At 51.2% G+C, this 24832-nt stretch overlaps 1 protein-coding gene across 3 annotated transcripts in view; it reads left to right on the forward strand.

The window, feature by feature from the left end:
* Window positions 1-24832, forward strand: part of LOC140429922 (ADAMTS-like protein 1) — a 489170-nt gene that overhangs the window by 185609 nt on the left and 278729 nt on the right. For all 3 annotated transcript variants that reach the window (XM_072517517.1, XM_072517518.1, XM_072517519.1), the window contains exons 4-5: window positions 7869-8105; window positions 15164-15290. In XM_072517517.1, coding sequence (XP_072373618.1) covers window positions 7869-8105; window positions 15164-15290 — 364 coding nt within the window. The remainder of the gene's footprint in view (window positions 1-7868; window positions 8106-15163; window positions 15291-24832) is intronic.

A 24832-nucleotide genomic window follows, 5' to 3' on the forward strand; every position in this document is an offset into this window, starting at 1 on the left:
AAATTGGCTAACGGATCGCAAATCATGTCCCAACATCTGGGCATCACAATTACCCACTGAGCGTTTGGGGGCCTTCCCAAAATGATTTTCTTTATATAATGTTACAAATGCTTCACTGCAATAGTTTGCGTAGCGCCTTCTGGAATGTAGTCTTTTTGCCCGAGTCACCGTGGTAACCACAGCCCTGGATATTTAAAGGAGGTTGTTTCAGAGGCTGAACCTTCCTGATAACTCCCCGATGGAGTGACACCTCTCCTTTTAAATATAAATAGCTTTCAGGCAACCAAGACTCATTGATTTACATTAAGTCCAGATGGAAGTTCTGATTCTTATTTTACAAAGTCTTGACTAGGTATCCATTCTTTATTTTGCAGCAGTTACACTGCTTTTAGTCCAGCCGAAATCACAAGTTAATCAGCGCTTGACACTGACAGGTTCAAACGGTGATCGTGATATTGAATTTGCTGTAATAGTTGATATTAAAATAATTACTTCCAAATGCCAATGGAACATGGCAACTGAAAGAAAACACCTTAAATCTTGAACTGAGCAGGATTTCCAGTTGCTGCCAAATCATGCGATTGTAAAACGTAATCTTGCCAGAAATTGTGTTGACCATGTTATGGAATCATTACAAAATTAAACTCAACTGGGGCCATCACATGACAGTATGAAATTGCTTTAAAGTTCGAATTGTAAAATGAAATGTTAAAACCCGTGTAAATTGATGCGCACAAATCACATACTTATCCAGTTTCCGTGAACTGAGTATTTAATAGATTATCATAGAATTTACAGTGCAGAAGGAGGCCATTCGGCCCATCGAGTCTGCATCGGCTCTTGGAAAGAGCACCCTACCCAAGGTCAACACCTCCACCCTATCCCCATAACCCAGTAACCCCACCCAACACTAAGGGCAATTTTGGACATTAAGGGCAATTTATCATGGCCAATCCACCTAACCTGCACACCTTTGGACTGTGGGAGGAAACCGGAGCACCCGGAGGAAATCCACGCACACACGGGGAGAACGTGCAGACTCCGCACAGACAGTGACCCAAGCCGGAATCGAACCTGGGACCCTGGAGCTGTGAAGCAATTGTGCTATCCACAATGCTACCGTGCTGCCCATTTGTATATCATCTGACCATTAATGTGATCAGTTTGCCTCTTAAGTCGGAGTGCGATTCACCCGTATATTGCAATGGAATTTATGTTGGAATCAGTGTTTCGGCCACACTGACCAAGATTATTTCATGCTCTTAATCATGATCGGATACCTGGTGGAATGGGGACACCTGTGTTTTCTGTCACCTCTATCTTTTAAAAAAAATAAATTTAGAGTACCCAATTCATTTTTTTCCAATTAAGGGGCAATTTAGCGTGGCCAATCCACCTACCCTGCACATCATTGGGTTGTGGGGGTGAGACCCACGCAAACACGGGGAGAATGTGCAAATTCCACATGGACAGTGACCCTGAGCCGGGATCGAACCTGGGACTTGGCGCCGTGAGGCAGCAGGGCTATCTGTCACCTCTATCTGTTGTCACCTTGATCTTTTTGTTTGCTTCTCTATTACTGAGGGTATTCTCTATAATGTCATAGTAGATCATGTTACATTCTCTGATTGGTACTGATGTCAGGATTTACCAGAGGTTCATGGTAGCAATATAAGACCATAAGACCATAAGACATAGGAGCAGAATTAGGTCACTCGGCCCATCGAGTCTGCTCCGCCATTCAATCATGGCTGATATTTTCTCATCCCCATTCTCCTGCCTTCTCCCCATAACCCCTGATCCCCTTATTGATCATGAACCTGTCTATCTCTGTCTTAAAGACACTCAGTGATTTGGCCTCCACAGCCTTCTGCAGCAAAGAGTTCCACAGATTCACCACCCTCTGGCTGAAGAAATTCCTCCTCATCTCTGTTTTAAAGGATCGTCCCTTTAGTCTGAGATGGTGTCCTCTGCTTCTAGTTTTTCCTACAAGTGGAAATATCCTCTCCACGTCCACTCTATCCAGGCCTCCCAGTATCTTGTAAGTTTCAATAAGATCCCCTCTCATCCTTCGAAACTCCAACACCTACAGACCCAGAGTCTTCAAACGTTCCTCAAACGACAAGTTCTTCATTCCAGGGATCATTCTTGTGAATCCTCTGGACCCTTTCCAAGGCCAGCACATCCTTCCTTAGATACGAGGCCCAAAACTGCTCACAATACTACAAATGGGGTTTGACCAGAGCCTTATACAGCCTCAGAAGTACATCCCTGGTCTTCTATTCTAGCCCTCTTGACACAAATGCTAACATTGCATTTGCCTTCCTATCTGCCGACTGAGCCTGCACGTTAACCTGAAGAGAATCATGAACAAGGACTCCCACGTCCCTTTGAGATTCTGCTTTCCGAAGCATTTCCCCATTTAGAAAGTAGTCTGTCCCTAAATTCCTCTTCCCAAAGTGCATAACCTCACACATTTCCACATTGTATTTCATTTGCCTCTTCACTGCCCACTCTCCTAGCCTGTCCAAATCCTTCTGCAGCCCCCTTGCTTCCTCAATACTACCTGTCCCTCGACAGATCTTTGTATCATCTGCAAACTTAGTAACAGTGCCTTCAGTTCCTTCTTCCAGATCATTAATGTTTATTGTGTAAAGTTGTGGTCCCAGCACAGACCCCTGAGGCACACCACTAGTCACCGGCTGCCATCCTGAAAAAGACCCCTTTATCCCCACTCTCTGCCTTCTGCCAGTCAGCCAATCCTCTATCCATGCTGGGATCTTACCCTGACAACATGAGCTCTTAACTTATTTAACAGTCTCCTATGCGGCACCTTGTCAAAGGCCTTCTGGAAATCTAAATAAATCACGTCCACTGGTTCTCCTTTGTCTAACTTCCCCGTTACCTCCTCAAAGAACTCTAACAGATTTGTCAGACACGACCTCCCTTTGACAAAGCCGTGCTGACTCAGTCCTATTTTACCATGCACTTCCAAGTGCTTCGCAATCTCATCTTTAATAACAGACTCTAAAATCAATGACCAAAGTCAGGCTAACCGAACTATAATTTCCCATCTTCTGCCTCCCTCCCTTCTTAAACAGCAGTGTTACATTAGTCACTTTCCAGTCCTCTGGGACCCTTCCTGCCTCCAGAGATTCCTGAAATATCATCACCAATGCCTCCACAATTTCCTCAGCTATCTCTTTTAGAACCCTGGGGTGTAGACCATCCGGTCCAGGTGACTTATCCACCTTCAGACCTTTCAGTTTCCCCAGAACCTTCTCCTTAGTAATGGTCACTGCATTCACCTTTGCCCCCTGGTTTTCCTGGAGCTCTGACATCCCAGTGGTGTCTTCCACCGTGAAGACTGATGCAAAGTAACTATTCAGTTCCTCTGCCATTTCTTTGTTTCCTATTATTACTTCTCCAGCCACATTTCCTAGTGGTCCAATGTCTATTTTTGCCTCACTCATACCTTTTACATATTGAAAAAAATCTCTTCCTATCTCCTTTTATATTACTAGCTAACTTGCACTCATACTTCACCTTCTCCCCCCATATTGTTTTTTTAGTTTTCCTCTCCTCGCTTTTAAAGGCTTCCCAGTAATCCTCGCCGCTTTGTATGCTTTTCTGCTGGTTGAGTAACTCAGCCAGAAATAGATGAGAGCTTCTGGTCATATAGCCCCTCAACTGAGGTAAACATTACCTCAGTTGGCTGAGGTAAACATTACTGACACTCATCAACCATTTATTGATTCTTCTCTAGACTGGAGTAAGAGACAATCTCCTTTCTGTGCCTGGAAATAGTGCAAACTAACTAATAAAATAATCATTCATGGCAACAGTGTAGAAGGTGATAGCCAACATCTCCTTCCACCAACTAGATCTGCAGTAGTTTTAATCAGATTCCACGTCAGTTATCGCTGGGGGCTGTCTGTCCAGTTCAACAACATCACGTTCTTTGTGCAGAAATTTAAAACTTGTAAAGAATTCTAATTTAATGACTCGTGTGAAAATCAACAGAAGACAATGCAGGAAATTATTGACGATGCTAATAGTCATTGATAATTGTGCAGCCATTTATATATGGGGCGAAATTCTCCGACCCCCCGCCGGTTGCCGAAGTCTCCGGCACCAGAGATTCGGCGGGGGCGGGAATCGCGCCGCGCCGGTTGGCGGGACCCCCGCTCGATTCTCCGGCCCGGATGGGCCGAAGTCCCGCCGCTAAAATGCCTGTCCCACCGGCGTAAATTAAACCATCTACCTTACCGGCGGGACAAGGCGGCGCGGGCGGGCTCCAGGGTCCTGGGGGGGGGGCGCGGGTGATCTGGCCCCGGGGGGTGCCCTCACAGTGGCCTGGCCCGCGATCGGGGCCCACCGATCCGCGGGCGGGCCTGTGCCGTGGGGGCACTCTTTCCCTTCCGCCTCCGCCACGGTCTCCACCATGGCGGAGGCGGAAGAGACTCCCTCCACTGCGCATGCGCGGGAAACTGTCAGCGGCCGCTGACGCCCCTGCGCATGCGCCTCCCGGAGATGTCATTTCCGCGCCAGCTGGCGGGGCACCAAAGGCCTTTTCCGCCAGCTGGCGGGGCGGAAATCAGTCCGACGCGGGCCTAGCCCCTCAATGTTGGGGCTCGGCCCCCAAAGATGCGGAGCATTCCGCACCTTTGGGGCGGCGCGATGCCCGTCTGATTTGCGCCGTTTTGGGCGCCAGTCGGCGGACATCGCGCCGATACCGTAGAATTTCACCCATGATTTCTCAATTCACTTTCTTATCTATTTGTAAATGGAAAGAGTTCAGTTACACTTGTGATTTCTGTCAGGTTAATCTAATTTGCAGTTACATGTGCCAAATTCAGTTAAGGGACTATCTAGACAGTCCAACTAGGGAAGGGGCGGTACTGGACCTGGTATTGGGGAATGAGCCCGGCCAGGTGGTAGAAGTTTCAGTCGGGGAGCATTTCGGGAACAGTGACCACAATTTAGTAAGTTTTAAAGTGCTGGTGGACAAGGATAAGAGTGGTCCTAGGATGAATGTGCTAAATTGGGGGAAGGCTAATTATAACAATATTAGGCGGGAACTGAAGAACCTAGATTGGGGGCGGATGTTTGAGGGCAAATCAACATCTGACATGTGGGAGGCTTTCAAGTGTCAGTTGAAAGGAATTCAGGACCGGCATGTTCCTGTGAGGAAGAAGGATAAATACGGCAATTTTCGGGAACCTTGGATAACAAGAGATATTGTAGGCCTCGTCAAAAAGAAAAAGGAGGCTTTTGTCAGGGCTAAAAGGCTGGGAACAGACGAAGCCTGTGTGGAATATAAGGAAAGTAGGAAGGAACTTAAGCAAGGAGTCAGGAGGGCTAGAAGGGGTCATGAAAAGTCATTGGCAAATAGGGTTAAGGAGAATCCCAAGGCTTTTTACATATACATAAAAAGCAAGAGAGTAGCCAGGGAAAGGGTTGACCCACTGAAGGATAGGCAAGGGAATCTATGTGTGGAGCCAGAGGAAATGGGCGAGGTACTAAATGAATACTTTGCATCAGTATTCACCAAAGAGAAGGAATTGGTAGATGTTGAGTCTGGAGAAGGGTGTGTAGATAGCCTGGGTCACATTGAGATCCAAAAAGACAAGGTGTTGGGCAGCTTAAAAAATATTAAGGTAGATAAGTCCCCAGGGCCTGATGGGATCTACCCCAGAATACTGAAGGAGGCTGGAGAGGAAATTGCTGAGGCCTTGACAGAAATCTTTGGATCCTCACTGTCTTCAGGTGATGTCCCGGAGGACTGGAGAATAGCCAATGTTGTTCCTCGGTTTAAGAAGGGTAGCAAGGATAATCCAGGGAACTACAGGCCGGTGAGCCTTACTTCAGTGGTAGGGAAATTACTGGAGAGAATTCTTCGAGACAGGATCTACTCCCATTTGGAAGCAAATGGACGTATTAGTGAGAGGCAGCATGGTTTTGTGAAGGGGAGGTCGTGTCTCACTAACTTGATAGAGTTTTTCGACGAGGTCGCAAAGATGATTGATGCAGGTAGGGCAGTGGATGTTGTCTATATGGACTTCAGTAAGGCCTTTGACAAGGTCCCTCATGGTAGACTAGTACAAAAGGTGAAGTCACACGGGATCAGGGGTGAGCTGGCAAGGTGGATACAGAACTGGCTAGGTCATAGAAGGCAGAGAGCAGCAATGGAAGGGTGCTTTTCTAATTGGAGGGCTGTGACCAGTGGTGTTCCACAGGGATCAGTGCTGGGACCTTTGCTGTTTGTAGTATATATAAATGATTTGGAGGAAAATGTAACTGGTCTGATTAGTAAATTTGCAGACAACACAAAGGTTGGTGGAATTGCGGATAGCGATGAGTACTGTCAGAGGATATAGCAGGATTTAGATTGTTTGGAGACTTGGGCGGAGAGATGGCAGATGGAGTTTAATCCGGACAAATGTGAGGTAATGCATTTTGGAAGGTCTAATGCAGGTAGGGAATACACAGTGAATGGTAGAACCTTCAAGAGTATTGAAAGTCAGAGAGATCTAGGAGTACAGGTCCACAGGTCACTGAAAGGGGCAACACAGGTGGAGAAGGTAGTCAAGAAGGCATACGGCATGCTTGCCTTCATTGGCCGGGGCATTGAGTACAAGGTGTGGCAAGTCATGTTGCAGCTGTATAGAACCTTAGTTAGGCCACACTTGGAGTATAGTGTTCAATTCTGGTCGCCACACTACCAGAAGAATGTGGAGGCTTTTTTGAGGAGCGGTTGAATAAACTCGGTTTGTTCTCACTGGAACGAAGGAGGTTGAGGGGCGACCTGATAGAGGTATACAAAATTATAAGGGGCATAGACAGAGTGGATAGTCAGAGGCTTTTCCCCAGGGTAGAGGGGTCAATTACTAGGGGGCATAGGCTTAAGGTGAGAGGGGCAAGGTTTAGAGTAGATGTACGAGGCAAGTTTTTTTACACAGAGGGTAGTGGGTGCCTGGAACTCGCTACCGGAGGAGGTGGTGGAAGCAGGGACGATAGTGACATTTAAGGGGCATCTTGACAATATATGAATAGGATGGGAATAGAGGGATACGGACCCAGGAAGTGTAGAAGATTGTAGTTTAGTCTGGCAGTATGGTCGGCACGGGCTTGGAGGGCCGAAGGGCCTGTTCCTGTGCTGTACATTTCTTTGTTCTTTGATTGAACCAACTTTTGTGAGGGCCAAGGAAAATCCAGCTGGAGTTTGTTGAGTCAAACAGAAAGTTACTTTATTTACAACAATACGTACACAGGGCCAATAGTTCACTACTGGTTCCTTCTCTGGCTGGTACCACATTGGCCAGCTCCATTTATACAGCTGCCCTGCTAATCATTTGCCCCCCCCCCCCGCCCCACCACACCATTGGAGGAGCTCATATTCCCCGAGGAACATGGGGTAACCAATTGTCCCCAGACACAATCCAGACTAAAGGGGCGATCCTTTAAAACAGAGATGAGGAAGAACTTCTTCAGCCAGAGGGTGGGGAATCTGTGGAACTCTTTGCCGCAGAAGGCTGTGGAGGCCAAATCACTGAGTGTCTATTAGACCAAGATAGATAGGTTCCTGATTAATAAGGGGATCAGGACTTATGGGGAGACGGCAGGAGAATGGGGATGAGAAAATATCAGCCATGATTGAATGGCGGAGCAGACTCGATGGGCCGAGTGGCCTAATTCTGCTCCTATGTCTTCTGGTTTTGCAATAGGGTCTGGGCAGGTTATACCACCACCAAATTCAGAATCATTATCTTCCTACTTTTCCGTCAGTTGATCACTTTTCAGTGAAGTTAAATTTCATAGCTTGATTGGAATTAGTACCTTCACCGTCCATTTATCTTTCCATCCAGGACTGCCCAGCAGAAGCTGGGGACTTCCGTGCTCAGCAATGTTCTGCTCACAATGATGTCAAGTACCAAGGACAGTACTACGAATGGCTCCCTATTTATAATGACCCTGACAAGCCCTGTGCGCTGAAGTGTCTGGCAAAGGGGACAGCATTGGTTGTGGAACTCGCACCTAAAGTACTGGATGGTACGCGGTGTTACTCAGAGGCGCTGCACATGTGCATCAGTGGAAACTGCCAAGTAAGTCATTAGAGCTTCGTGATGCAAATAGAATTGTGATGAATAATTGTTCTTAATATTGAATAATATTTTGTGAGCTCAATTATTTATTTTTTGTCTTCTTGCAGAATCTCCTGAGTTTCGCAGATATAGACACCCACCTATTCACTCACAGATATACACCCCTCTTGTTATTACTACACCAATCCTACATCAGGAAGCTGCAAAGGTTCCTGGTCTTTCCAAAGTTTCTGCGATAACTATTTATGTTTTTCACTTTTGTTGTCTCAGTATTTACCAGACTCATTTCCCTTTCCTTTAATTTAAAATATGAAAATATTGAAATTTTTAAATCCAATTCAAATCTAATAATGGAGTTAATAGTTTGGGTTAGTGTTTGATTTTTTAATTCAATTTTCAATGTAATGGTTTATATCTTCAATATTACAGGATGATGAACTCTATTTGTTCACTTACTCCTCCAATACGCTTCACGTTCCTCCTGTCCTTTCACAAAACAGTGACACACTAAACTAACACAGGGGGAAATTGAATAATTGTTAAGTTTAATTTCACAAATTTTTTTTATTTCAACATAAATTAGTGCCTGGTATTAAGCAACAAACGCCGAATGTAGGAAACAATCCGACGCACTTCACAGCAACGTGGTGATAAACAGATAGTGTCGAGGGAGTGACCAAAATTGTACTTTGAAGAACATCTGGTTGGCAGGCGACAATTCCAGATAGCGGAACTTTGGTGAATCAAAGTGTGGACACCAATGGTGGGTTGAAGGAATGGCAGAGTCTGAAAGATGGTAACATTCTTGGGGAAGCTGTAGATATGATAGGAGTTGGGCTATGGAGAAATTTAAAGACAAGGGCAAGAATGTTTAATTTGAGACATGGTTGATTGGAAGACAAGGGAGAGGAACCAAGGCTGATTGAATTGTACTTGGTTGAGGGGTCAATTCAGCAGAGAATCCCCACAGCACAGAAGGAGGCCATTCGGCCAATTGGCTGCACCGACCTTCTGAAAGAGCACCCTACCACGACCCAATCCACCGCCCTATCCCCATAATCTCATCTAACCTGAACACCCCTGGACATTAAGGGACATTTTAACATGACCAATCCACCTAACCTGCACACCTTTGGACTGTGAGAGGAAACCGGAGCACCCGGAGGAAACCCACGCAGACACGGGGAGAACGGGCAGACTCCACACAGACAGTCACCCGAGGCTGGGATTGAACCCGGGTCCCTGACGCAGTGAGGCATACTGCTAACCACTGTGCCATCGTGCTGCCCCTACACAATTACTGTTTATTTATAATAAGAATGAAAGTCAAAAGATGAGAGGGTTTGGTGCTTTTTAGCAGCCTTGCTTCAATCCCGGCCTTCAGTTCAAGGCTTGTACTGTGGATCTATTCAGGTATCGGTGGTTTCAGAGTGCAGTCTTCACAACTTTTACCAGCTTTCTGGAGAGAGATATATTACTCACAGCAAACTCTGTTTTCAGTTTGTGCTTTGTCTTCAGAGCCCGTGTAGTCACAGGAAAAGAACACCCAGAGGCTCTCTGCAGAGGGTTAGCTGGATCTCTCTGGAGAGGGTTAGCTGGATCTCTCTTGGAGAGTTAGCTGGATCTCTCTGGGGAGAGTTAGCTGGATCTCTCTGGGGAGAGTTAGCTGGATCTCTCTGGGGAGAGTTAGCTGGGTCTCTCTGGGGAGAGTTAGCTGGATCTCTCTGGAGAGAGTTAGCTGGATCTCTCTGGGGAGAGTTAGCTGGATCTCTCTGGGGAGAGTTAGCTGGATCTTCCTGGGGAGAGCTAGCAGCATCTTTCTGGGGAGGGTTAGCTGGATCTCTCTGGGGAGAGTTAGCTGGATCTCTCTGGAGAGAGTGAGCTGGATCTTCCTGGGGAGAGTTAGCTGGATCTCTCTGGGGAGAGTTAGCTGGATCTCTCTGGAGAGAGTGAGCTGGATCTCTCTGGAGAGAGTTAGCTGGATCTCTCTGGGGAGAGCTAGCTGGATCTTTCTGGGGAGAGTTAGCTGGATCTCTCTGGGGAGAGTTAGCTGGATCTCTCTGGGGAGAGTTGGCTGGATCTCTCTGGGGAGAGTTAGCTGGATCTCTCTGGGGTTAGTTAGCTGGATCTCTCTGGAGAGAGTTAGCTGGATCTCTCTGGGGTGAGTTAGCTGGATCTCTCTGGGGAGAGTTAGCTGGATCTCTCAGGGGTGAGTTAGCTGGATCTTTCTGGGGAGAGTTAGCTGGATCTCTCTGGGGAGAGTTAGCTGGATCTCTCTGGGGAGAGTTAGCTGAATCTCTCTGGAGAGAGTTAGCTGGATCTCTCTGGGGTGAGTTAGCTGGATCTCTCTGGGGAGAGTTAGCTGGATCTCTCTGGGGAGAGTTAGCTGGATCTCTCTTGAGAGAGTTAGCTGGATCTCTCTGGGGAGAGCTAGCTGGATCTCTCTGGGGTGAGTTAGCTGGATCTCTCTGGGGAGAGTTAGCTGGATCTCTCTGGGGTTAGTTAGCTGGGTCTCTCTGGGGAGAGTCAGCTGGATCTCTCTGGGGTGAGTTAGCTGGATCTCTCTGGGGAGAGTTAGCTGGATCTCTCTGGTGTGGGTTAGCTGGATATCTCTGGAGAGAGTTATCTGGATCTCTCTGGAGAGAGTTATCTGGATCTCTCTGGGGAGAGTTAGCTGGATCTCTCTGGGGAGAGTTAGCTGGATCTTTCTGGGGAGAGTTAGCTGGATCCCTTTGGGAGATTTAGCTGGATCTCTCTGGGGAGAGTCAGCTGGATCTCTCTGGAGAGAGTTAGCTGGATCTCTCTGTGGTGAGTTAGCTGGATCTCTCTGGGGAGAGTTAGCTGAATCTCTCTGGGGAGAGTTAGCTGGATCTCTCTGGGGAGAGTTAGCTGGATCTCTCTGGGGAAAGTTAGCTGAAGCTCTCTTGGGAGAGTTAGCTGGATCTCTCTGGGGAGAGTCAGCTGGATCTCTCTGGAGCGAGTTAGCTGGATCTCTCTGTGGTGAGTTAGCTGGATCTCTCTGGGGAGAGTTAGCTGAATCTCTCTGGGGAGAGGTAGCTGGATCTCTCTGGGGAGAGTTAGCTGGATCTCTCTGGGGAGATTTAGCTGGATCTCTCTGGGGAGATTTAGCTGGATCTCTCTGGGGAGAGGTAGCTGGATCTCTCTGGGGAGAGTTAGCTGGATCTCTCTGGGGAGAGTTAGCTGGATCTCTCTGGGGAGATTTAGCTGGATCTCTCTGGGGAGAGGTAGCTGGATCTCTCTGGGGAGAGTTAGCTGAATCTCTCTGGGGAGAGTTAGCTGGATCTCTCTGGGGAGAGTTAGCTGGATCTCTCTGGGGAGAGTTAGCTGGATCTCTCTGGGGAGAGTTAGCTGGATCTCTCTGGGGAGAGTTAGCTGGATCTCTCTGGGGAGAGGTAGCTGGATCTCTCTGGGGAGAGTTAGCTGGATCTCTCTGGGGAGAGTTAGCTGGATCTCTCTGGGGAGAGGTAGCTGGATCTCTCTGGGGAGAGGTAGCTGGATCTCTCTGGGGAGAGGTAGCTGGATCCCTTTGCTGGGCTGCCGGAGTCAAAACTGAAATTAAACCAGAGCTTTGGGACTCTGAAAAGCATTCCAGTCGGAATATCCTATCTCCACCTGTTACCAGGCAGGACACAGCCTTCTGGACCCATTCATTGGCCATCAGCCTGTCCATCAAATGGTATCCTAACCCACTTCTCTGTCACTGATGTCGGCCAGTCTCAATCTCTAATATAAACCAGCACTGCCTTCCGCATTCTTGCTGCTTGAGTTAATGGTACAGGCTTCTCGCTTTAAAGTGAATGTCCATTAATCATCCAGGGATCAAAATATTAATAACAAAAATAAAATAAAGGAGAAACAAGACTTTCCTGCCTGCCCCCACTAACCCTGAACTCCACCGCCCTGCCTGCCCCCTAACCCTTAACTCCACCGCCCTGCCTGCCCCCTAACCCTTAACTCCACCATCCTGCCTGCCCCCTAACCCTTAACTCCACCGCCCTGCCTGCCCCCTAACCCTTAACTCCACCGCCCTGCGTGCCCCCCTAACCCTTAACTGCACCGTCCTGCCTGCCTCCTAACCCTTAACTCCACCGCCCTGCCTGCCCCCTAACCCTTAACTCCACCGCCCTGCCTGCCTCCTAACCCTGAACTCCACCATCCTGCCTGCCCCCTAACCCTGAACTCCACCATCCTGCCTGCCCCCCTGACCCTTAACTCCACCATCCTGCCTGCCCCCTAACCCTGAACTCCACCATCCTGCCTGCCCCCTAACCCTGAACTCCACCATCCTGCCTGCCCCCCTGACCCTTAACTCCACCATCCTGCCTGCCCCCTAACCCTGAACTCCACCATCCTGCCTGCCCCCCTGACCCTTAACTCCACCGTCCTGCCTGCCCCCTAACCCTGAACTCCACCGTCCTGCCTGCCCCCTAACCCTTAACTCCACCGCCCTGTGTGCCCCCTAACCCTTAACTCCACCGCCCTGTGTGCCCCCTAACCCTTAACTCCACCATCCTGCCTGCCCCCTAACCCTGAACTCCACCATCCTGCCTGCCCCCCTGACCCTTAACTCCACCATCCTGCCTGCCCCCTAACCCTGAACTCCACCATCCTGCCTGCCCCCTAACCCTGAACTCCACCATCCTGCCTGCCCCCCTAACCCTTAACTCCACCGCCCTGCGTGCCCCCTAACCCTGAACTCCACCGCCCTGCCTGCTCTCCCAACCCTCAACTCCACCGTCCTGCCTGCCCCCTAACCCTGAACTCCACCGTCCTGCCTGCCTCCTCACCCTTAACTCCACCATCCTGCCTGCCCCCTAACCCTGAACTCCACCGTCCTGCCTTCCTCCTAACCCTTAACTCCACCTCCCTGCGTGCCCCCCTAACCCTTAACTCCACCGCCCTGCCTGACCCCCATAACCCTTAACTCCACCATCCTGCCTGCCCCCCTGACCCTTAACTCCACCGTCCTGCCTGCCCCCTAACCTTAACTCCATCATCCTGCCTGCCCCCTAACCCTTAACTCCACCATCCTGCCTGCCCCCCTAACCCTTAACTCCACCATCCTGCCTGCCCCCCTAACCCTTAACTCCACCGCCCTGCCTGCCCCCCTAACCCTTAACTCCACCGTCCTGTCTGCTCCCCCTAACCCTTAACTCCACCGTCCTGCCTGCCCCCCTGACCCTTAACTCCACCGTCCTGCCTGCCCCCCTATCCCTTAACTCCACCGTCCTGCCTGCCCCCTAACCTTAACTCCATCATCCTGCCTGCCCCCTAACCCTTAACTCCACCGTCCTGCCTGCCCCCAACCTTAACTCCATCATCCTGCCTGCCCCCTAACCCTTAACTCCACCGTCCTGCCTGCCCCCTAACCATTAACTCCACCATCCTGCCTGCCCCCCCTAACCCTTAACTCCACCATCCTGCCTGCCCCCCCTAACCCTTAACTCCACCATCCTGCCTGCCCCCCTAACCCTTAACTCCACCGTCCTGCCTACCCCCCTAACCCTTAACTGCACCGTCCTGCCTTTCCCTAACCCTTACCTACCTTGTCACTCGAAAATTGGTCTACCTCGGCTTGAATATATTCAGTGACCCGTCTCCACTGCTCCTGGGGAAGTGAATTCCACAGAATAATTACCCTCTCAGGGGCGAGATTCCTCTTCAATTCTGACATAAATGGGAGATCCATTATTCTGAATCTGTTCCCCTAATCCTAGCCGCCCCCACCCCCCCCCCCCCCCCCAATAAGGAGAAACCTCTTTCTGCACCTACCCCTGTGAGGCCCCCTCAGAATCTTACATGTTTCAATGAGATCAACCCTCATTCTTCTAAACTCCACCCAGTATGGGCCCAACCTGTCCAATCTTTACTCATAAGACAAACCCCTTCATCCCCGGAATCAGCCTAGTGAACCTTCTCTACCTAACCTCCAATGTCCTTCTTACCGTACAGGGTGGCCAAAACCACAGGCGGTTCTCCAGGTCCGGTCTCGCCAATGGCCTATAGAGTTGGAGCAAAACCTCTCTACATTTACACTCCACCCCTTTGCAGTAAAGGGTGACATTCCATTTGCTATTTTAACTCCATGCTGTACCTGCAAGCTGGCCTTTTGTGATTTGTGCAAAGACACCGGGCGGAATTCTCCGACCCCACGCCGGGTCGGAGAATCGCCGGGGGGCCGCGCGAATTGTGCCCCGACGCCCGGACGCAATTCTCCACAGAGTGGCGAATCGGCGTCATTGGGGCCAGCGTGGTCGGTGTGGCGCGGCCGGGGGCTGCTCCTGGGTTCTCCGGCCCCTCGGCCGTAAAAATAGAACCGAGGCCCACCGGCGCCGTTCTAACCTGCTCTGAGCCAGCGGGACCTCGGCGTGGAAGGGTCGGGTGGCGGCCTGTGGGGGGTCCGACCCCTGGAGGGCCTCTGATGTGGCCTGGCCCGCGATCGGGACCCACCAATCGGCTTACCGGCAGCTCTGTCTCCCGGCCTCCTTTCTTCCGCGCCGGCCCTTGTACTCCTGCGCCATGTTGGGTCGGGGCCGGCGCGGACAAGGGAGACACCGCACATCCGCGGGTTCGTGCCGGACCCACTGCGCATGCGCGCATCCTCCGGTGCCCTTTCCACGGCCGGATCAGCAGCTGGAGCAGCGTGAACTGCTCCAGCACCCTGCTGGCCCTCTGTAGGGACCAGAATTGCTGATCCTGGGGCCGTGTTGACACCGCCGGGAAGCACGACGGCGTTTCCGAAGGCCTCACACCTAGCCTCAGGATCAAAGAATCCTGCCCACCCAGTTTCCTCTGTATTCTTTCCTTGGCTTTTCTAACCTGCCAGGCAACTTGGATACCTCAGATTTCCCCACATTGTCCATAAAGTTAACGAGCATACCCATTTGGGGGAATGTCTGGCCGTCAGTCTAGGATGTGCACATAATGCTGGGATGTCATGTTGGCTTAATTACCTGTAAATCCGACTGCATTTTGCAGTGTAGATGGAACATATCAAACTGTACTAACACTTTCCTCCGCAATGGTGTTTCTGGCAGGTTGTTGGCTGTGACCAGCAGCTGGGAAGCAGCTCCAAGGAAGATAACTGCGGAGTCTGCAGTGGGAATGGTTCCACATGCAGACTTGTACGAGGACAACACAAATCTCAAGGATCACCAAACAAATGTAAGCATTTCTAGAAAATCTATCTTCCTGAATACCAGGGATCAAATAATATGTGTTGACTGGGCTTTCACTGGGATTCAGCTGGTTAGGACTCTGATAACTAGCTGGTAAATGATAGGCCTGGAGTCCAGTCTTTATCCCTGTGCTTATTACAGGGACACATGCGATATATTGTCTACCTCCATCTTTCAACCAACTGCAATCTACATGAGAACAGGGGATTTTCCCATTAATTCCCAACACCTGAATGCAATTTGCCTCAATTAATCTACAATTAATCCGGATTTCTAGGATTACTCTATTATCATAGACCGTTAAGAAAAAAGCTCTCTGCAGATGACAGCATCTTGTTGATCAGATCCATGCCAACAGCAATAAAAACCTCTCCTGAAGGAACTATGGGCGAGATCGTCCCGCTGTTCGCGCCTGCATGACTCACCCCCACCACAGGATTCCGAGCAGCATGGGATTCAATGGGAAATCCCAATGACAGCAGCTCCTTCCCACTGCTGAGAGGCCAGAGAATCTTGCCGTCTAAATGCTTTATTGACTATGAAAATATATTTGAGCTAATAGACATGTTTTTGAAATGTGACATTGACAGTAAAGATGTGAGAGTTATCCAGAACCTATATTGGGACCAATTAGTGAGCATCAGGCTAGAAGATGGACAATCAGACTTGTTTCAAGTGAAGAGAGGAGAACCACAAGGCTGTGTACCATCACCAAAATTACCCAATCTGTACAGAACAAATATTCAGCGAATAAACGTATTTCCAGGAGAACATAATAAATTGTGTTACGCTGACGACACAGCACTATCGGCAGAATCAGAAAGGACCCGACAAAAAGTTCAGGATATGGATTGAGTATAAACAAGGCAAAAATATTGGTGGTGAGAGGGAATACATTAGAGGAAACTAGAGTGAAGATTGAAGTGGATGGTGTCACGCTGGAACTAGTAGATAAGTTTGTCTATTTAGGATTATGGGGGGGGCGATTCTCCGAGCCCTGCGCCGGGCCGGAGAATCGCCGCAACCGCGCCACGACGCCCCGTGGCCGACGCGTGATTCTCCGAGGTGCAGAGAATCGCCGCCATTTGCGCCGGCGCGTTTGACGCGGTGACGGCCGCGGGCCACTGGAATCGGCGGGGCCGCCGATGCTCTGGCCCGAATGGGCCAAGCGGCCGCGCGGATACGACGGAGTCCCGCCGGCAGCGACCAGGGATGAACGGCTGGTCGCTGCCGGCGGGAACTCTGCGCGATGGGTCGGGCAGCGGCCTGTGGGGACGGGAAAAGTGCTCCTTCACCGGTGCGGAGGGGCCTCCGATGGGGTCTGGCCCGCGACTGGAGCCCACCGATCGGTGGGCCGGCCTCTTCCCCCACCCCCCCCGGGTCTACTCTGTTGCGCGGCCGGCCCCTGAACCCCCACGCCACGTTGAGTCGGGGCCGGCGCGCTGAAGAAGTCTCCCGCGCATGCGCAGGTTGGCGTGGCGTCCATTTGGCGCCAGGAGGGGAGGCTGGAGCGCCGTGAAATGCTCCAGCGCCGTGCTGGCCCTCTGTGGGGGACAGAATCGGTCATCCCCGTGCCCGTTTCGCGCCGTCGTGTTTCACGATGGCGCGAACACTTTGTCTTCATTTTGGAGAATCGACCCCCATGTCTTTTGGGAGGAAACCGGAGCACCCGGAGGAAACCCACGCACACACGGGGATAACGTGCAGACTCCGCACAGACAGTGACCCAAGCCGGGAATCGAACCCGGGTCCCTGGCACTGTGAAGCAACAGTGCTAACCACTGTGCTACCGTGCCGCCCAATGAATTACTGTCACTGTTGGGGGTCATTGGTTCTATACAGTTTATAGTACGTAAATGGGCATGGAAGTGGCATGGGGGAGCCATGGCGGTGGGTGGAGTACCATACCTTGATACAGGTGGCATAAGGAACCATGGGGGGGTTAAGTAGGACACATAGCTTGGCATAGGAGACATGAAGGCCCATGGGAGTGTGTGTGGACAGGCCTTCCCTTGGCATGGGGCATGAGGGGGATCTTTAGAATTCACCTTTGAACAAGTCTCCTCTGATAGACTAAGCTCCACAATTCCTCTCGAGCTGTGCATCGCCCTGACTTGGAAATATATCATCGTTCCTTCACTATCACTGGGTCAGAATCCAGGATTCCCTCCCTAACAGCACAGTGGTTGTACCTACACCTCAGAGACTGCAGCGGTTCAAGACGGCAACTCACCCCCACCTTCTAAAGGGCAACTAGGGATGGGCAATAAATGCTGGTCTGGCCAGCGACCCCCACATCCTATAAATTAATTTTAAAAAGCAAAGGGAATACCGAGGTCGGAATTCCGGGTGAAGACAATTTTAAAATTGATGTGCTGAAGACAACGATGAGCCAGGATGGAACAGTAGAGAGGCAAAGAGCATGAAGGGATGTGTATGGCAGCATTTCGGGTGGGCTTACCTAAGTCTAAACACAATGGGCGGGATTCTCCACCCCCACGCCGAAGTGGCCGCGCCGTTGTGAACGCCGTCGAGGTTCACGACGGCGCGGAACGGCCCCGGTCCCGACCGATTCAGGCCCTGACAATGGGCCAGTATCGGGGCCGCGTCATCTACCCGCGCCAGGCCTTGTCGCCCGCGTAAAAGCGGCGCCGCATAGATGACGTCACCCGCGCATGCGTGGTTGCCGTCCTGTCCAAATCCGCCCCGCAAGAAGATGGGGGACGGATCTTGCGGGGCGGCGGAAGGAAGGAGGTCCTCCTTCAGAGAGGACGGCCTGACGATCGGTGGGCACCGATCGCGGGCCACCCCACATTCCAGGTGAAGCCACCCGGTGCAGGATCCCCCCTCGGCCCCCCACAGGCCGCCCCCCCCAGCGTTCACGCACCGCCCACGACTGCAGCGACCAGGTGTGGACGGCGCCGGGGGGAACCCGCCGTTTTGGCCTGGCCGCTCGGCCCATCCGGGCCTCAGAATAGCGGGGGTGCCGGAGAATCGCCATTTTGGGTATCTCCGGCGATTCTCCGGCCTGCGGCACGCGGAACTCGACGGGGCCGTTCCCGCCGCTTGGGAGAATCGCGGGAGGGCATCGGACCGGCGTCCCCGGAAATTTTGGCGGCCCAGGCGATTCTCCCAACCGGCGCGGGAGTGGAGAATCGCGCCCAATGACTGGAATCTCCGTCATGGCGATCCACTTTTCCCGCTGACAGCACAGCCCCACCTGCGGGTTTCCCAGGAGTGTGGTGTTGTCACAATGGAAAATCCCATTGACAAGCGGTGAGACTATAGAATCCCGCTGCCAGCGAATAGCACGCCACCGTGAAACATGCAGCTGGGGAACTGAAGCATCTAGCCCAATGTCCCAAATGATCTACTCTCCAGGGAATCTCCAGCAATCAGAACAAATTTCCATTCAACATCTCTTTATAAACAAATAAGTGGTTAAAGTTAATCAGACCTCACATTTATGACTTCTTAATTGCATCTTTAGCAGACACAGAGTCTGGATACCTTTACTTAGGCTTTTAATGTAATTACTGCAACAGATCTATAAAGAAATTCCCACCTTCATCAAAATATCAATAATGCCCTCATCTTCATGGTATGTGTGCTTGTAGAATGATCATGCCCATGCATCGTAAAGTCCTAACTTGTGCATTCTTGGCTGGGAATGATTTAGGCAGAGATATGCAGCCACTCACCCACTGAGGATCATGCAAGTGTCCCTTGATCTTGTCGGGTGCTGTTGCGATTGGGATGCTGGATGGATGTGTGAAGAGGAAGCACATATTGATGTCTGTCCTAGGACGCCGTCATGTATCTGACACCTCATCTCAGGATGGACACATGCCTTTGAAACATGCTCATCCTTCACAGCATCAGCGTGATGTAAGCGGGCTGTGTAAAACGTGTCATGTGAAAGTGCATTGGTGCATTGACAGGAGTAGCAATGTTGGTGTTCATGTTGGCCCATCACAGGGGAGGTGTCTCTAGAAGGATCCACAGTGAATCTTGTTCTTTGCCTGAAATGTGCTCGCAATGAGGGCCTCACAAGCACACCTGTCTTGGCAGGCCCATGCAATGCCCTCTTTGCCTCAGCTCCCGACCCCTTTGAGGGCCCCTCATTGGAGGAGACATGCAACTTCTCCATCTTGTCATCTGCCAAGCCCTCCCATCTGCCAGGTTGTGTATCACACCACGATGATCCATAGCCCCGGTGGGGAATGTACTGCGGTGCTGCCCCACATCTGTACATTCCTCAGTTCTGCTCTTTCAGGATCCCGATGATGCCATTCCCCAATGTCTGGGTTGCTGCACGAAGATTATACCTTCTATCAGCGGAGGTCTGAGTCCACCGTGTGGGTGTCATCAGCCACACCTTTTGTGAGTAGGTCTGTATCCTGTGCGGCACCTCAAAGATATCAGGGATCTGAGACCTACTGAGGATTTATGAATCGTGGACACTTCCTGCGTATTTGGCAGTCAAGACATTTGCGACCTTGGGCTGGGGAATCGTGGCTGCCATTGGCACAATCGCAACCTCCTTCGACACTGTCAGAAAACCAGTTCTGGTCCTTGCGGCGAGATTAAGCCCTCCTGCCCACTGCGATGACTACTGCGATTGGGAGGGGCAACTCCCTGCCATAGACACACATCTCACACAAACCCCTCCCCACACACACACACCTCTCTCTCTCTCACACACACCCTCTCTCACACACACACACACCTCTCTCACACAAACCCCTCCCCACACACACACACCTCTCTCTCTCTCTCACACCCCCTCCCCACACACACACCTCTCTCTCTCTCACACACACCTCTCTCAAACAAACCCCTCCCCACACACAGACCCTCTCTCTCTCACACAACCCCTCTCTCACACAAACCCCTCCCACACACACAACTCTCTCACGCACAAACCCCTCCCCACACACACATCTCTCTCTCTCACACACACACCTCTCTCTCTCTCACACCCCCTCTCTCACACAAACCCCTCCCCACACACAAACACACCTCTCTCTCACACACACCCTCTCCCACACACACAACTCTCTCACGCACAAACCCCTCCCCACACACACATCTCTCTCTCTCACACACACACCTCTCTCTCTCTCACAGCCTCGCTCTCACACACAAACCCCTCCCCCCACACACACACACCTCTCTCTCACACACACCCTCTCTCACACACACACCTCTCTCTCGCACACACACACACCTCTCTCTCGCACACACACACACCTCTCTCTCTCACACCCCCTCTCTCACACACAAACCCCTCCCCCCACACACACACACCTCTCTCTCACACACACCCTCTCTCTCACACACACACCTCTCTCTCTCACACACACACACCTCTCTCTCTCACACCCCCTCTCACACACAAACCCCTCCCCACACACACACACCTCTCTCTCACACAACCTCTCTCTCTCACACACACACCTCTCTCTCTCACACCCCCCTCTCTCACACAAACCCCTCCCCACACACACACCTCTCTCTCACACACCCTCTCTCTCTCACACACAGACCCCCTTTCTCACACACACACCTTCTCTCTCACACACACCTCTCTCTCTCTCACACACACACCCTATCTCACACACAAACCCCTGCCCCCACACACACACACACCTCTCCCTCTCACACCCCCCTCTCTCACACACACACCTTCTCTCTCACACACATACCTCTCTCTCTCACACACACACACCTCTCTCTCTCACACACACACACCTCTCTCTCTCACACCCCCTCTCACACACAAACCCCTCCCCACACACACACACCTCTCTCTCACACACCCTCTCTCTCTCACACACACACCTCTCTCTCTCACACCCCCCTCTCTCACACAAACCCCTCCCCACACACACACCTCTCTCTCACACACCCTCTCTCTCTCACACACAGACCCCCTTTCTCACACACACACCTTCTCTCTCACACACACCTCTCTCTCTCTCACACACACACCCTATCTCACACACAAACCCCTGCCCCCACACACACACACACCTCTCCCTCTCACACCCCCCTCTCTCACACACACACCTTCTCTCTCACACACATACCTCTCTCTCTCACACACACACACCTCTCTCTCACACACAAACCCCTCCCCACACACACACACTCCTCTCTCTCACACACCCTCTCTCTCTCACACACACACCTCTCTCTCTCACACCCACTCTCTCTCTCACACACACACCTCTCTCTCTCACACACACCCTCTCTCACACACAGACCCCCTTTCTCACACACACACCTCTCTCTCTCACACCCTCTCTCTCACACAAACCCCTCCCCACACACACACCTCTCTCTCACACACCCACTCTCTCTCTCACACACACACCTCTCTCTCTCACACACACCCTCTCTCACACACAGACCCCCTTTCTCACACACACACCTTCTCTCTCACACACACCTCTCTCTCTCACACACACACACCCTATCTCACACACAAACCCCTGCCCCCACACACACACACCTCTCTCTCTCACACCCCCCTCTCTCACACACACACACCTCTCTCTCTCACACCCCCCTCTCTCACACGCATACCTCTCTCACACACAGACCCCCTTTCTCACACACACACCTTCTCTCTCACACACACCTCTCTCTCTCACACACACACACCCTATCTCACACACAAACTCCTGCCCCCACACACACACACCTCTCTCTCTCACACACCCCTCTCTCACACACACACATCTCTCTCTCTCACACACACACCTCTCTCTCTCTCACACCCCCTCTCTCACACAAACCCCTCCCCACACACAAACACACCTCTCTCTCTCTCACAGCCTCGCTCTCACACACAAACCCCTCCCCCCACACACACACACCTCTCTCTCACACACACCCTCTCTCACACACACACCTCTCTCTCGCACACACACACACCTCTCTCTCTCACACCCCCTCTCTCACACACAAACCCCTCCCCACACACACACACACCTCTCTCACACACCCTCTCTCTCACACACACACACCTCTCTCTCTCTCACACCCCTTCTCTCACACAAACCCCTCCCCACACACAAACACACCTCTCTCTCTCTCACAGCCTCTCTCTCACACACAAACCCCTCCCCCCACACACACACACCTCTCTCTCACACACACCCTCTCTCACACACACCCTCTCTCACACACACACACCTCTCTCTCTCACACACACACACCTCTCTCTCTCACACCCCCTCTCACACACAAACCCCTCCCCACACACACACCTCTCTCTCACACACCCTCTCTCTCTCACACACAGACCCCCTTTCTCACACACACACCTTCTCTCTCACACACACCTCTCTCTCTCTCACACACACATCCTATCTCACACACAAACCCCTGCCCCCACACACACACACACCTCTCCCTCTCACACCCCCCTCTCTCACACACACACCTTCTCTCTCACACACATACCTCTCTCTCTCACACACACACACCTCTCTCTCACACACAAACCCCTCCCCACACACACACACTCCTCTCTCTCACACACCCTCTCTCTCTCACACACACACCTCTCTCTATCACACCCACTCTCTCACACAAACCCCTCCCCACACACACACCTCTCTCTCACACACCCACTCTCTCTCTCACACACACACCTCTCTCTCTCACACACACACACCCTATCTCACACACAAACCCCTGCCCCCACACACACACACCTCTCTCTCTCACACCCCCCTCTCTCACACACATACCTCTCTCTCTCACACACACACCTCTCTCTCACACACAAACCCCTCCCCACACACACACACTCCTCTCTCTCACACACCCTTTCTCTCTCACACACACACACCTCTCTCTCTCGCCCCCCTCTCTCACACACAGACCCCCTCTCTCTCACACCCCCCTCTCTCACACACAGACCCCCTCTCTCACACACACACCCTCTCTCACACACACACACCTCTCTCACTCACACACACACCTCTCTCTCTCTCACACCCCCCCCTCTCTCTCAGGCACACACACCTCTCTCTCTCACACACACCCTCTCTCACACACCCCCTCTCTCCCTCACACACACACCTCTCACACACACACACACCCCTCTCTCTCTCACACACACACCCCTCTCTCTCTCACACACCGCCTCTCTCTCAGACACACACACCTCTCTCTCTCACACACACCCTCTCTCACACACACCCTCTCTCTCACACACACACACCTCTCTCTCACACACACCCTCTCTCACACACACACACCCTCTCTCACACCCCTCCTCTCTCTCTCACACACACACACGTCTCTCTCTCTCACCCGCACACACCTCTCTCTCTCTCACACCCCCTCTCTCACACACACACACCTCTCTTTCTCACACACCCCCTCTCTCACACACCCCCTCTCTCACACACACACACGTCTCTCTCTCTCACCCGCACACACCTCTCTCTCTCTCACACCCCCTCTCTCACACACACACACGTCTCTCTCTCTCACACACACAAACACACACATGCCCTCTCTCTCAAACGTACACACACCCTCTCTCTCACATACACCGAATAGCTTTTGTTTTCCCATTCCTTTAGGCCACCTGACCATGTCCAACTGTACGGCTAAGGATGTGACTGGAGCTTTTGCAAATTCACTTTTAGCCAAGATTTTCCCCAAGCCAGCCTCCTGTAGTTGATCGAACAATTCCTGTTCCAAATGCTCCCTCCATGTTTGACTGAACTCACCAGATCATCAATGTACATGGCACAATTGCGTAGTCCAGAGATGACCTTATTGTTTAGTCTTTGGAATGTTGCTGGTGTATTCTTTATTCCAAATGGCATGACTTTAAATTGATACAGATCATTTGGCGTTACAAAAGCTGAAACTTACTTCACCCTTTCCAATGAAGGTACTTTCCAGTATTGCTTTAATAAGTCAAGTTTGGTAATACAGTTTGCTTGTCTCACCTTTTCAATAGTCTTCCAAACGAAGAATAGGATATGAATCTGACTTAATAACTGACTTCTATAGTCCACGCACAATTGTTGTGTTCCATCTGGTTTTGGTACCATCACAATAGGTGAACTCCAATCACTGCAGCTCACTTCAATGATATAATTCTTAAGCGTGTTTTACATAAGAACATAAGAACATAAGAACATAAGAACTAGGAGCAGGAGTAGGCCATCTGGCCCCTCGAGCCTGCTCCACCATTCAATGAGATCATGGCTGATCTTTTTTGGACTCAGCTCCACTTTCTGGCCCGAACACCATAACCCTTAATCCCTTTACTCTTCAAAAAACTATTTATCTTTATCTTAAAAACATTTAATGAAGGAGCCTGTACTGCTTCATTGGGCAAGGAATTCCATAGATTCACAACCCTTTGGGTGAAGAAGTTCCTCCTAAGCTCAGTCCTAAATTTACTTCCCCTTATTTTGAGTCTATGCCCCCTAGTTCTGCTTTCACCCGCCAGTGGAAACAACTGCATCTCTCCTATCTATTCCCTTCATA

The sequence above is a fragment of the Scyliorhinus torazame genome, chromosome 9, assembly GCF_047496885.1.
Source record: "Scyliorhinus torazame isolate Kashiwa2021f chromosome 9, sScyTor2.1, whole genome shotgun sequence".
Classification (NCBI taxonomy): Eukaryota; Metazoa; Chordata; class Chondrichthyes; order Carcharhiniformes; family Scyliorhinidae; genus Scyliorhinus; species Scyliorhinus torazame.